Genomic DNA, 15,172 nt, shown 5'->3' on the forward strand with positions numbered 1-15,172 from the left:
TACTATAGCTTTAGCATCACTTGAACTGAAGTGGTTTGGATAGGTTGGACAAAGAGTTGAAAAAAATTGCACTGATGTCAATAGATTTACAGAAGAATGTCGTAGAGGCAAAAGTACTTGAGGAATGGGGCAGTGGCAGCTACCTCATTGGGTAACAGAATTATTTCACTCTTGTTAATTGTTGATGGCGATAGCTTGTATTAATGTATGCGTCATGAATTGACTTAGGCAATAGCGACTTCTACACAATTACATTGATTTGGTACAAGGTGTTTTAATGATCGATTGGATGAATTCGAATTTCCACACTAGAATGAGAAAGTTAGTTAATCTTCTTGCTTCGTACCCGATAAAATCAATTCATCTCTCACCAGTACAAAGAAATTCGTTGGTAATATAGAAACAGGTTTCTATGCACTAGCAGCATTTACTGTTTTCCCACTATTAGTTCAATAAGAACTGCAACAGAGATAACTGTTTATAGTAAGCTTAGTTCAAATACTTAAAGAAATAAAGTAAAAAATAATAAGCTATAACAAGTTAAATATCCTGGGTGTTTAATGTATTAGTTTGCCAGTTTTTAGATTCAAATAAACACCTACCAAGAGCGGAAATGTACTTTTATATATAAACGTTAGCCACTGAAAAGCATCACCTTTCTTCTATTAGCAACTTAAGAGCCACTCATATTTAGCCCCTATTACAATTCCTCCCTCCAACTATATTTTACAATTTCAAAACTCACACTTATCTTTTGGAATAAACAGTCATATCTGTTTACTCCCACCACCTCCAATATTTGTTCTGTCTTTTAACTATTTACTCTCTATATCTTATGGACAAATTTATACTACCTCCGTTCCAGTTTATGTGAACCTATTTTCTTTTTAGTCCGTTCCATAAAGAATGACCCATTTCTAAATTTGAAAACAATTTTGTTTAAACTTACAATTCTACCTTTAATGAGAAACTTTTATAACCACACAAATACTCTAGGCCCCTTTCTGAATTGTTTAGGACCATAAATTCCAAAAGTCTTCATTTTTTCTTAAACTTCGTGTCCAGTCAAACAAGTTCACATAAATTGGAACTTGGAACGGAGGGAGCAGTAGTTAACAAAAGGAAATTTTAAACTACACCAACAATTAACAGAGAATGAGACATTCTCGACAACCGCATGAAAAGACCATACTTTTTAGCCAATCATTTTTTTTTTGGGGGGGGGGAGCTTCAGAACCAGATTTAGCAACGAGTTGTTCAGATTCTGTAGGCATAGTATGAAGCTTAAAGCCTAAAACTATTACTAACAGCTCAAAACTTCACCATAAAATAATTCCATTGGTTCCATAAAGCTTCATTTGACAAAATCAAATTTGAAAACGGGTAAACTAATGATTTGAAATGGTCCCCACCTCATGCAACAGTAGACCTCTGGCATATTACAATTATTTTGTTACTGTTCAGTCTTCATGCCCAACTTCAATGCTAATTGTCACATCAAACTGGAGTCAATAACTTGTTAGAGTGCAAAACTGCCTCAGACATAATCATTATGCATAGCAGTAGAGTCATAACTAAAATGCATTTCCGTTGGTCCCAAAAGGTAGCAATGGACTTGCTATAATTTAAGATAATCAGACAAGAGTCGTCAGTTTACTCGCGTTAGAAGTTTCCAAATCAGACTACACATTGCCAGCAATTTTATACTCCATAGTAAACGTCTGAGAATGCTACAATTTCCAATGTTCACCTGCTACAAGATTATTGACTGAGAAAATAATGATTCTCCCACAAAATCATTTTTAAAGTATGTGCATAGTCGATTGAGAAATATTGACTAGAAATTCAAATATACAGCGACCAAACTGACGAGATAAATAAGACAAAACACAATTTAAATGACTACACTTATTTAACAGGGCAAACATTTAAGGGGAAAAAAGAGGGCAGATGCAGGAATATCATAAAAGAGGGTATCTACTAACGAGTAGTTGGGCCTAATGATGCAAGTATCTGCTTCAACGAGAAATCCACAATAATCTTACATAGTACCTACACATCAAAATCAAACTCAAAACAAGTCCTAACTACTTTCTTTGTGTTGAGCAAAAGCTCGTCTAGTGATTCTTGAGAAGTACATAATCCATCCAGATATTCTATTTCCTCTTACATAAAGGAATTGCTTTAATAAACATTACTCTCATCTAAAGAATCAATCTAACTATTGTCTAATAAACATCTATCAGTCTTTCCTGGTGCTAAGATACCTTTACAGCCTTCATTGGCACCACTACAAGCAGTTTCTCTGCCGTTAGTCTGAAATATAGGTAGAGGAAATGTCCAGCAACATAAAACTATATAAATACATAATAATCATGAACGATGGTAATGCCTAAAAGGTTATCTTATTCATCTTGAAAACCGTATTCAGCAAAAAAATTGAATTAATATGTCATGGAGACACATAACCAAGGATTTGACACTTGACAGTCTTCAACCCCTACACAGTTCTATTACTCACATGTCTCATAATCTTTTTGCTGAAAATGTGAGTATAAGTTAATCCAGAAAGTAAAAACTCTGTTAAATAAATCCAGAAACTAAAACGAAGAGGAAGAAAATAGAAAGGAAGAGGGTAATTGATGATGCTTTGTAATAGAAACACAATCATGTGTTACAACTTACAAGTTACGACAGAACTATTTTACCACCATATCTCTATGTTTTAGCAGATCTCATAGGTGCATATGCTCTATTGGATTCAACTCCTATATATCACATACAATTGAGAAATTTACATATTTTACTACAAATGTACTCTTTCTGTGAGAGTATAAAATAGAATTAGGTTTGTCAACATGTAAATCTCAGATTTGCCTTGCATCTTAAGTACGTTCACAGGATATCCTGTGTCATAAATGTACCTAAATTAACTGCAGGCTACATTACATAATTCTCGGTCTTCTAAAGCACTTCAAATACTAGACTTAGATGTTATAGCAGTTAAACGCTTTTCAAATCCAAGTGAAAGGACAATTATCACCCCAAGTGTGAGTGATACCTCTCTTATAACTAAAAGGCATCATCTCTCTCTCTAACCAAAGAAGATTATCCCCGAACAAGGGCAAGGTGCATAATTCTTCAGAAATAAATTCCTCCTTCCCCTCCACCTCTTTAAAACAGCAGCATGCCATATCATTACAACATACACTCCTTGGGTTCTCTCTCTATTGAGTCAATTTGGAGGACATATAAAGTATACTGAAGAACTAGGTTGACAAACTAAAATCAATTTACACGAGAACGATTCAGGAACTATATATTTCAATGTATTCACAAGTCATTTGAATTTCACAAATGATATTTCACATACATGGAATAATAGAAGAAAGTAAAGAATTTTAATATTTTGGATGGACTATCTACCTCATTAAAAATCAGCAAGTCTCTTATTCCAATGAACTTAAACATTGAGAAAACCAGCTATCAACTTCTACCATCCACATCAAACCCAGCTCCAGTCCAACCAGGTGCTGTTGAACCTCTACCTTTAGGCACTATGCCAATTCCCTTTCCTCTTCCTTGGAGGTTGATTTTCTTCTTACCTCTTGCTTCACCAAGAGAAGGCAATTGGTTTTGTCCATTTTCTGCTCCACTGCTTCTATCATTTCCTTCTTTCGATGTATTTCCAGATGATCCATTTGATGGTTCTTGTGTATCCTTAACTGAGGAAACATCTTGAGTCATACTGCTTTGTACAGGTCCCACAAGATTTTGATCCTGAGACCACATATGGGAAAAGGCCGACGGGCATTTTAGTAGAAAGTCATCTTAATCACGAAACAAAAACAAGCATTATATAACTGCAGTGTGCCACGTTATCCATATAGTTCCAAATAAGATTCAAAAGCAGAAAAAAGAGCAATACAAGAAGCTCTCCAATTCATATCTGTGATAAGTTTTGGCACATGTTGTAATATTGCTGTCTGGCATACATTTTGCTCACTCGTATGGAAATCGCTGTCTTTTCACCCAGAGAGATGGTTCAACGCTGCATCGTCTTTGCTAACGCAAGATGTGAGACCAAATCACCCAACATAGAGAAGCAGCGGGAAATTAGGTGATTTCTGAGAAATGGATAAGAGAATCCGCTTATAAAAAAATGGATAAGAGGATTGGCCAAAGTTGGGCCAATTTGGGACATTCTTTAAGCCCGAGTAGTTCGGCAAGGTGCGCAGCATCTTACACATCTGTTATGGCATAGAATGCTAGAAAATAATATTGTTCAAGCTCTAAAGTAAAACCAATAGTAACATTGCTGATGTTCTAAAATAAAACCATCTTATGCTGATGCTAGCAGAGAATAGAATAGTTGATGTCAACCTTACAAGTGGGATAGCAAATCTACAAGCAAATGAATAGTATGTGGCTGAAAAGGTGGGAAAACATGGTCCTTTCGAGGATCAAAATGGGCTGAGGCAATTGCGCAGTCTTGGAAACCAAAAGATAAAATTTCATGGCTGCCAGAGCATTCAAGTGCTGAGGGTCAACATTAATAAGTGAATGGTGATGTTATGAACATAACTTACTATTGAAAGGAGCTGGATGTGAAATTGGCAAATTACATTTGAGACCCTGGCGAGATGGAGCATGTGCACTATGTAAAGATGCATACATATACAAGAGGAAATAATCTATTTTGGTTCAAAACCAAGTTATCCCAGGATTATAATCATGGAATTATAACCAGGATAGATAATCTCACTTTCTATATGGGAAAGATAATTCCATGATTTTGATGTAAATTCTATCCTGGTTTTACCTAATACCCACCAAACTTTATACTGGGATAACCCCCCTAATCTTTCAACCGTACATCCCCTTAGTGCCATGCAAGAAATTGGTTTACTTTATTTTCCTTAGCTTCTCTAGAGGATGATCTTGAACCTCCCTCCATTCTTCTTTTCCTTTTTCTTCTTTTCAGTTGTTCATTTGGTTGTTATTTGTTACTTTGAGAGTTTCGTTTAAGATCTGTAACTTTATTTTCTGGTCAATACAATTTGGGTTCATTACAGATGACAACAAAGGACAGGAAGAGAAAGAAGGAAAGAAGCGTTGAACTAACTAGAATTCCAAAATACTCCGCAAATTAAAAAGAAACAGGGTTATTTCTCTGTTGCCAGCAGAATCATGTCAAGTATTCTATCCATATCCGCCAAAGCTACTGCAATTGTTAGAATTAAAGCTGAGATAACCAAATAATGTCTTTTATGTCCCAATTGTTCTTATCATACTATCCTTTTGCACGATTATTCTATAAGCAGTCTTATAATGATTCAGCCAGTTGGTAACTGCATAACAACTTGTTATGCCAGACATTAGAATTGGTCAAAGACATAAATTACTTAGAAGACAGAAACTTAACATCAATTTGTGTACCCCATTCTTCCATGCACAGATAAGGAATTTCTAACAGCACAAAAAAGAGTTATCACACTGCTAATAAATGTTGTCCCCATCTAGAAAAAGAAATGGATAAAAATCATGCACAAACATACTGAAAACCTAATAAAATTCCAAAATACACATAAAATACACAAAGATATGAAAGAATTCTTACAGGGGCGGAGGCAGTGGATGCTCTACTTGGATTCATAGCTTCCAGCCGTCTTTTCAATTCCTCCAATCTAGCAAGCTGACTGTTACTACTTTCCAGAACCTATAAAGAGAATCTCATTTGAGAAATATTCACACAATCTATCATTGCAATAGTAATACAGGAGAAAATGTACCAGGCTATTCAAATCCTCACAAAGCTTTTGTTTAATCGCCTCCTCGTCTTTAACAGCCTGTGATGCTGCTTCCCAAGCCTAGAAGTCATTATCAGATTTTTTATAAGTAAAGCATATAAGCAATGGACATTCCGTCACAATTTTCTAAGACGGACAACTAAGTGATTTTGTTGTTCGCTGTCTCTCTTTAGAGTGCCTTTTTTTGGTTTCTTCCATCTTTTCTTCTGATTGTTGAAATCATATTATAGGAGCAAAACCACATTTACAAGAGGATTAATGCTCTCACTAGACTGATATATAAACTAATACAAGGACATGATGCGACGGGAAGCCACTGCATCCCCGTAAAAAGTGACAGAATGATCCTTGTAAAATTCATCCATTAGTTTTAATCTGATTTACTTGGGCATGAATCAGTACATGCTTCTATAAGTTACTATCAACTTCTTGTTCACACTGCTAAGAATGAAGTCTATGTTTCCTAATTCAAGGAGGTATGAAATTGGAGTATGAAAGTCAAAGAGAAGACAAAGATACCCTTTACACCATCAAATAGAGATGCCTCCAACCTTGTCACCAGACAATGACTTTCGGCACTTTCGGCACTTTCAGCGCACAAGAACTGACAACTAGCAATGGCCCTAAACCAGCTAAAATGTGATATAGTGCTAAGCCAATATAATTGGAGAAATATTAGCTGACACAAAAAGATTTTGAACTGCAGGAACTGGAGAGGTTAGGTGGTCATTGGAAGTGCTGAAAACAGTTTTTGTTTTAAGGTGACAGAGGGTGTATGAAGATAGAAGAATGACTGAGATAACACTAGGGTTCTCTAGTAACTCTATTATGTAATCCAGAGATATCCTACTCCATGAACATGTGTTTCACCTATGATCACTCTTCCCTGCCTCCACATTCCTGCTCATCCTAAAAATTTGTGGATCATCAGCTTTCTAATTCATTTCCTTCATATCCTTCTCACTTTTCTCCTTTCCTTAGGAAATCCACAAGCACTTCTAATCCCCCTAGCTACCTCCAAGATTATTGAGTGTTCTTCCATCACTCCTCCTGTTCCACAATCTAGAACCTCCAAGGTTTTCTCTGCTAAGATCCAAGCTTTACCAAAAAGTTGCTTCTTATCCTACTTGGCAAGAAGCAACACTAAAGGAATTCCAAGATCTGAACGCAAATCAGAGTTAGGACATTGTTCTTCCGCCTGGCAAGAGAACTATTCCTTGTAAGTGGGTCACCAAAATCAGACAAAAATCTAATGGCTCCACTGAGAGATATAAGGCTAGACTGGTTATTGAGGTGCTCAGCAGGAAGGTATAACGGATACTAAAACTTTCTCCCCAGTCGTCATCGCAACCATTAAGTGCCAGCTCATTCTTGCTGTTAAGAAAAGCTGGAATGTCTATCAGTTGTGATGCTAATAATGTTTTACTTCGTGGAGACCTTCATGAGGAGGTTTGTATGAAGATCTCCCCTGGTCTCACTGTTTCTCCTCCTTCTTCTGCCACTTCATTGGTTTGTAAACTTAAAAGGTCTCTCCATGAGTTAAAGCAAGCTTCCAGGCAAAAATTTGCCAAACCCTCGGAGTTACTCCTATCCAGGGGCAATTCTTCTAGCAAAAATGATACACTCATTGCTTACCAAGGTGTCATAATCTTCTACTGTGATAGTATCAGTGTATGTTGTCGACATATTTCAGGTTGGTGATTATGATAATGAAATGCTGACATTTAAATCCTTCTTGGATGAACAGTTCAAGATCAAGGATCTAGGTGTTATTCATCACTTTCTTGGTCTTGAAGTCACTAAACTTCCTCAAGGCTATGTTGTGAATTAAAACAAATATGGCCTAGGGTGGCCCCTGTTGTGACTTCTTTGGATTCTTCTACTTCAATGTGAGTTGACGAAGGCGAGCCTCATCTTCACCCTTCTTTGTAGGGCTGCTTATCGGGCGGATTGGGCGGTTATTTACTCTTAACGGTTCGGTTTATCGGTTATCGGATTTTAAATGTATTAATTCGCTAGCCACCCGATAAGATATCGTGCGGATTGGTATCGGTTTAGCTATTATCGGGCGGTTTATCGGCCTATTTGAATCAGTATTATAGAGGCCTATTTTGTCCCTTCGTGTTACTAGTAAATACCAGCAAAAAGCCAGTTTACTTGCGCATTTCGTCATGCTTTAGTTGTCTCAAGGCACCTGGTTCCAGTGATTGGATTTTCTATATTACTTTATTTTGGCTTGTGTGCATTTTGTAGGTTGACTTCAAAACCAAAGTATTCCACCCAAACATCAACAGTAATGATAGTATTTGTCTAGACATCCTAAAAGAACAACGGAACCTTGCCCTTACTGTATCTAAGATAAAGTATTGCACACTTCTTGGCTTTCTAAAGATTCCGCTTTATGCATACATTTTGGTGATGATTATTCTGGGAATTAATATACATATGGATAAAAATATATAAATATAAAAATTCTTAACGGGTTAACGGTTTATTCGATAAGAAAATTGGATAATCCGCCCCAAAACCGATAAGCCATTAACAATAAAATTTAATCCGTTCACCACCCGTTAATCTGATAACCCGATACCAATAAGCCATTAAACCACTTTTGCAGTTCGGTTTTCGGTGATCCGGTTTTCAACACCCCTACTTCTTTGTACGGAGGGCATGTTAGGAGGCTGAATTTTCTACAGCATACTAGACCTGATATCTCTCTCAGTCCATCACCTTAATCATTTTCTCAATCTTCCAGGAGTTCCTCATATGGTGGCTCATATCCTGAGGTATCTCTTGAATGATCCAGCTCAAGGAATTCTGTTGTTTTTACAAATTTTTCTTTAAAAGCATTTTTTATCCTAATTGGGCTTGCATGCTCTATCTCCCAGAGGTCTGTTACGAGTACTTCATTACACTGTATGTTTCCCCTATCTCTTGAAAGTCTAAAAAGCAATCCATCGTCTCCCTGTCCTCTGTTGAGGTAGTGATTTTAAAAGCATAAGTGCAAAAGAGCAACAAGATCCACGCATCTTAAAGCAAAAAGCATGAAGTGAATAGCATGCTTCTTCGAAGTGAAACGTACAATTTACAAAAACTAAAAATAGCAAATATATATGAATTTAGCACCCTAATAATCAATTTGTAATTAAAAAGCTAATTGCAGATCCAATATACAATAATGTTGATATTAGTCCAATTTCTCAAAGTTGAGATTTTAAAGAACTAACAGCATGTTGTTTGAAGTTTACACTTCTCTAAAGCGCATCACTTCAGCCATGACCCTCTTCGCATCGTTTCATCGCTTTTAACGGCGAGATGATGACTTTAAATAACATAGCGAGACTGAGTATAGGGCCTTAAGGAGTGTGGTTGCCAAAAGTGCTTGGTTGAAGAGTTTGGGTGATCTTGGCTTGCCTGTTTCTAAGGTTGTTACAAAATTTTGTGATAGTCAAGCTGCTTTGCACATTCCCAAGAACCCTATTTTTCATGAAACACATTAAAGAATTGGTAACTGTCACTTTGTTGGGGACATGCACAATTCTTGGGTCATATCTCTACCTTTTGTTCCTCCTGGTTCTCAACTAGCTGATGTGATCACTAAGTGGTTGTTTGGTTACAAGGATAAGGAATTATAATCCAGGGATAAAATGTGGTAATATTCTATCCCATGTTTGGTGAAATTTTTAATTTCGGGATTAGCAATCCCAGGATTGTTTATACCACAATTGTGGTATTAGTTTTATATCAAACTCTATGTGGTAATATCAATCTCGGGATTACTTATCCCAGGATAAAACAAAATGACACATTTGCTCTTCTCCAAAGCTTTTTGAGGTTAAAGTTGAAAATAAAAGTTTATCCAAGATTCCAAGTTTCTCTAGTTTAAACCAAACACATATTTTGTATTATACCTGTATATCCCAGTTTAGTCCAATGAACTAAACATCTACCAATAAGAGTATATCCACTAAATAATCACGTTATTATTTAATCCCCATATTAAAATTTCTACATTACAATCTCAGTATCACTTGTTCACAAACCAAACGACTGTTAAGGGTTTTCCTCCCCATCGATTATTATGCAAGTTGGATGTTGCCACAAGCTTTAAGGAGGGGGTGTTAAAGCTGGTGTCCAGGCCCAACATGAAGAAGGCCTGACCTGAGTTTCTAAAGGATGTGGCAGACTTGGCCCAGACTTGGCCCAATTGTTTATTTTTATCAAGGCTAGTGATGTATTTTATTAAGTTATTTTTATTGCCTATTCATTGTAAATATAAGTACCATTATTGAGGTTCGTATGGAAGGTTTGAGACCTTTTTAATACAACTTTTCACTTTCTCTCTCCTCTCTTTCTGACTTCTCGTCTAGGGCTTTCTTTGATTTGATTTGTGATTCTCTTCGATTCTCGGAAGTAAAACAATTTGACATGCCAAAGCACCATTTTCACTTCATCCCCTGAAAAAAAAAGGGCGGGAAGACCTTTGACCTGGGCTGGGGAAGGATTGGGGTCGCTTTTCTTCAGGACTTTAGTCCGTAACAAGGCTCGAAGACCTCCGGCTGGATTTGAGGGGTGTCAAAGACAAAAAGTCACATCTTTTTTACTATTTTTTTCCTTTGTGTCAAAACATGAAAACGTAAACACCCTTGTATTGCCCTCTTCTTTTTCTTTCTATGTGTTGGATGACATCCTCTCTTCTTTCTTCTCCGTCCTTTCAACCACAGACATCATGAACGTTCCAATAGTATAAATCTTCTAAACCAAATAAGCCCATCTATCTAAAGCAAGATCCACGAGGTACCAATATATTTTAACAATTTCTTAGTGGCACATACGGATATCAGTATATCACACATCCAAGGAAGAGATATATGGAAAAACGAAAAGGAATGTTACTGCAAGACAAGTGCTTTGACAATGAGAGGCTTAATTTCTCTTAATGGTAGAAAAGCCAGAATTGGAGTCTGTTCAATCTATTGAGATAAAAACACAAGGGGGGAGGGGGGGAGGGGGGGAATAGAAGCACAACAGGGGTTAGACAAACCTTTCGTGCTTGTTCTTCCTTCAGCCTAGCAACACGGATTTTTTCTGTTGACATTTCTATTTTCTTTCTCATGAGTTCAAGTGCTGAAGATGCATAGGAAGCACGTAAATCAACTATGTATCAAAAGGTATTGGTGCTCAAAGAAGTAGCATTGATAAGTCACAAACCTGCTTTTTTTGGCCCAGCAGTAAGCTTCATCTCCATATTCAGGTTCGTCAGTTCCCTTTCGACATCACGGATCTTGGAATAATTTTCATCAATATATCTGGAAGATATAGCAGAATACAGAAAATTATTATGTATGTAAAACTCGGAAGACCATCTGATTTGGAAAGCAGTCTGATGCAGCAGACAACATAAATACAAATCAATATTACACCTCCATTACTTCTGTAGAAGTAGGCCTCCATTAAAACCATTCAATTCCAAATCAATCACCTCTGACAATGTCTTCACCAGATAAAAGAAACTAAGAACATGTAGGCAAGGTGCGGGCAAGCTAGCCCGAATATCGTTGTTATTAACAAAAGGAACTAGGACATGAACTCGACATTGGTAATACTACATCCAAAAATGTACGAAACAAAGATCTGCAAGATGAAAAGGAGTACCCTATGCATGGAATAAATTTCCCTTGAGGAAATCTCTCCAATTTAATATTTTCATATGGAAAAATGAATGACTAATTTTTTTTCCTAGCTTCAATTTGTTTGAAAGATCTATAATTTATGTATTTAGTAATCAACTTTAAGATATTCCAAAATTAAAGCTTTCTGAAGGAAAAAGTTTACTTTTTCCTCAATAATTGGTTTGCATTTCATGTTTTTTTTTTCACGGATAAGCCTCAATATAGTGATTTATTTAAATAGTATCTGTCAAAATAACAACCACCGTGTTCACTATTTGAAACTACACAAAATAGATGTTTTATTTGTGAATTTATCCCAAGACTATTTTCCCCGACTGTGTATAACTGCCCAACCGAACTCTGTGAAGTATGCTGGTCATCAGAATTCATTACTATATCCTTGTATATGCTAAATCACCTTACTTTGTCCCAATTTATTTTTTGGATACCATGGTGTCAGGGCCAATTCGCTCGCTATTTTCTCCCAGTTTTCCTACCCATACTCCTTTCATCAAATTCAAGTTTTATGTTCCCTGCATCATCTCTTACAGTGTACTCCTCCAAAGTGAGAGCATAGTTTGCTTTGTTAACCAACCGTTCTTGATATACTTTTTACATTGTACTAGTATCTGAAGATCCAGTATTAGAATGAAATAAGTCCGAGAGTATACAAAGAAATCATATCATGAATCCCGACTAGTTCAAGGGTAGTAGATTGATTGATTGACTAGCTTTTCGTTTCTTTTTCTTTTTTAAATATTGGCAGACCAACTTATGCACATCCTCGACAATTACATCACATAAAAGTATCTTCTGCCCACCAAGCTGAGATCGATGGGAAGAAATCATCTAACTTTTGGGTCTTCACTGGCATTTGAACTGTGCTCTTCATTTTAACTTCATTGACTGTAAGTCACACCATTTTCTGCTAGAATGCTTTATGTACCCGTATTTAGTGAATAGAGCGGAATTACGATCAATTTGAGATTAAGGAGGAGTAGATTGATTGATTGACTGGTATCCAAAGATATTGACCTAGAGGAGCAACAAAAGTAACTAACTCCCCAGGCAGAGACTTAAGTAAACTTGAAACAAATAACCAGAAATGCGATAGAAGCAAACAACGGAGAGTTGAAAATTAGATAAGATCCAAAAATATTAGTAAAAGACAGTGACAAGTCAACTTACTTTCTCAATTGAAGTTGTTCTTCTTCAATTATCTGTAACCACCAACACGAGAATCAAACAATGTATACAGTAAAATTCCGGAAATTAAAACATATTTTGTACAAGCAAAATCAGAGAAATACCTTTTCAGTGTAAGCAATGACAGGTGATTCTCTGGCAATGCCATCGGGTCCAATCTCCGGTAACAGCACGGGTTTGACAATGGCATTGTGAGTAGCTGTATTATTAGGACTTGAATTAGCGTTGGTTGCCATTGATCTAACAATTTGGTTTTCAGTATAGAAAAATTGACGAGCGGCTATTTACGGAGAGGGGAGTTCTAAATAGTTGTGAAAAGGTTTGCAAAATGCCGAACGTGTCGGCTACGATCTCGATTGCTTTAAATGGGATCGCGGCCGCACATGCCGTTGGCTGTGGCGGAGGCAATTAGCCGGATTTTCTGATTATTAAAATATAGTATTGGGATTGTTAGCCGGAGAATAAGAAATGATGGAATATCAGTTAACAATCTACCAGCTACAGGGGCGTTCACGTTTAATTTGGGTTTAGTTTTCTTTTTCACTTAAAATGAAAGTAAATCTATTATGTCAATATTTACTAGGGTTAGCATTTGGTACTTTGATTTCGTATATAAAATTTCGGTTCGGTATTTCGATATTCGGTTTATCAATTGTGTATACTAAATACCGTATTAAAGTAATTCAATATGGTTCATTATTTCTTATTTTGGTTAGGTACGGTTTCGGTTTGATAACTTAACGGAATAGATGATATAAATGGAGGGGACAGTGGACTGGATAACCATTTTGGTGTGCTAATTATATAGATAATATCCCACATATTACTTTGGTAAATATATTTATCGTGGAGGCATCAGGAAAGCCTCAAATTGAAAGAAGTATCATAATAAAGCAACTATGAGCATAAAGTTCACTAATGGACCAGAAAAACTCAAAACCATGCTTTTACTGAAGCTTACCCCACCTGAAGCTTTATCATCCGGTCATAACTGAAAAAACTAGTATTCTTCACATAAAAGGGGTGTTGGGCTTAGGTTAGTTATTTGGGAGCGAAAATAAAAATATAGTTGGGTTTTAACTTAAAATTGCGTTATTTCGATATTTCGTTATACCGAAATATCAAAAACTCAATACCGTATACCGTACCGAAATATCAAAAATTTTATACTGAAATATACCGAAATACCGAAAAAATCGAAATCGAAATACCAAATTAATTTGGTTCAGTTCGAAATTCGATTTTTCGAATTTTATACCCACCCCTTATATTTACTAAATATGCGATGTACAAATTACAAACTTAAAAGTAAAAAATAAAAAAAAAGACATGAAAGAATAACTTGATAATCGAAAGGGTACAATAATGTTGTCTTAATTTCGTCGGCTAATTGTGAGATTTCTGGTTATCGGCATATTGGTGGGATATTATGACTAAGGAAGAGGGTCATCAGTGGTGATATGGGCAAAGAATTTGAGGAATGTGTGCTATAATTGGCCTTATCGATTCATGTTCAGGCTTTGGGAAGACTCAGAGTTATGTTTCGTGTAGATGTGATGTATAAGGAAAATGATTCAGTCGGGTGCTTATTGAGAGAGTGTTCATGTGCTAGCAGAGCCCTGGAGTTGATTGTATTCGGGACCGGGTCGGAGTGGGTGACTCGCAGCAATGATTCTAGTGGGTTCAAAAAAAATAAATCAGAGTGCGGTGCCTAAGGATTTCAAGCCAATAGTATGGTTGAGTATCGAGCTTTTGCAGATTATGAAAAGGGGCTTGGAGTGTTCTATGTTACCTTCGGTCAACGGTGTAGTATTGGAGGAATGAGAGAAAATAACTTCGGACTCATAGAGGAATTATCAGAATGGGTGTACCAGTTGAAGATGCGAACATGCGCACAAGAAGGGTATGAGATGGTTCGTGGGATTTGAGACAGCGTGGTCTCGTGAAATAAGGTCACTCGGGATGAGTGCGGAATTAGGTTCGTGATGTAATGATTGGAGCTATTATTATTTCTAAGGCAAGTTAAGAATAAATTGGGAAAGGACGGGTCGACTAACAATGGTTGAATTGGCATGATGGTGGCAATGATAAGTTCTTTCAACTTTTTGAGTTATGCATGTGATTTGTGGCGATACGTGCGAGGCTTGACGACCACCGTAATTGATTTTATTTGGAGGAATTCAAGTATTATGACATGTTATGTGTTGATGGATCCCGGAAGAGTTATAGTGGTTTAGACCACTACTTGAGGTTGGTATTTTCTGCGGATATGAGAATTCAGTCACATGTTGCAGTGGTTCTCTTGAAATGAGTTAAGTAGAAGGTTTCTATATGATGAAGTGTTTACCCTATTAGAAGGTTCCAGGTCACAATCTTATGCGTTCGCGGCAAGCTGGTCGCGTTCGCGAAGGGTAAGGCCCCCCCATTGCTTCGCGTTCGCGACTCAACTATCGCGTTCGCGATGAAGAAAATTCCCCTGTCCCA

The 15,172-nt window shown here is 36.8% G+C and overlaps 1 protein-coding gene across 3 annotated transcripts; it reads right to left on the bottom strand.

Annotated features, from left to right (window-relative positions):
* Positions 1–1,318: 1,318 nt before the first annotated feature.
* On the bottom strand, positions 1,319–13,234 carry LOC104119948 (uncharacterized). 3 transcript variants are annotated; one of them, XR_691563.4, is made up of 8 exons: positions 12,793–13,234; positions 12,671–12,702; positions 11,022–11,119; positions 10,855–10,937; positions 5,793–5,870; positions 5,621–5,719; positions 3,427–3,780; positions 1,319–1,750 (listed from the first exon to the last, which is right to left on the bottom strand). XR_691563.4 is itself a non-coding variant. In XM_009631582.4 (7 exons), the coding sequence occupies exons 1-7, from the start codon at positions 12,922–12,924 to the stop codon at positions 3,487–3,489; spliced, it is 816 nt and encodes a 271-aa protein (XP_009629877.1). In that variant the 5' UTR covers positions 12,925–13,234; the 3' UTR covers positions 3,293–3,486. The 3 variants fall into 3 exon arrangements, 1 of the variants encoding a protein (XP_009629877.1); XR_691564.4 differs by having other exon boundaries at positions 1,603–1,753; XM_009631582.4 differs by lacking the exon at positions 1,319–1,750 and having other exon boundaries at positions 3,293–3,780.
* Positions 13,235–15,172: the final 1,938 nt, after the last annotated feature.

Source organism: Nicotiana tomentosiformis, chromosome 11 (genome assembly GCF_000390325.3).
Source record: "Nicotiana tomentosiformis chromosome 11, ASM39032v3, whole genome shotgun sequence".
Lineage (NCBI taxonomy): Eukaryota > Viridiplantae > Streptophyta > Magnoliopsida > Solanales > Solanaceae > Nicotiana > Nicotiana tomentosiformis.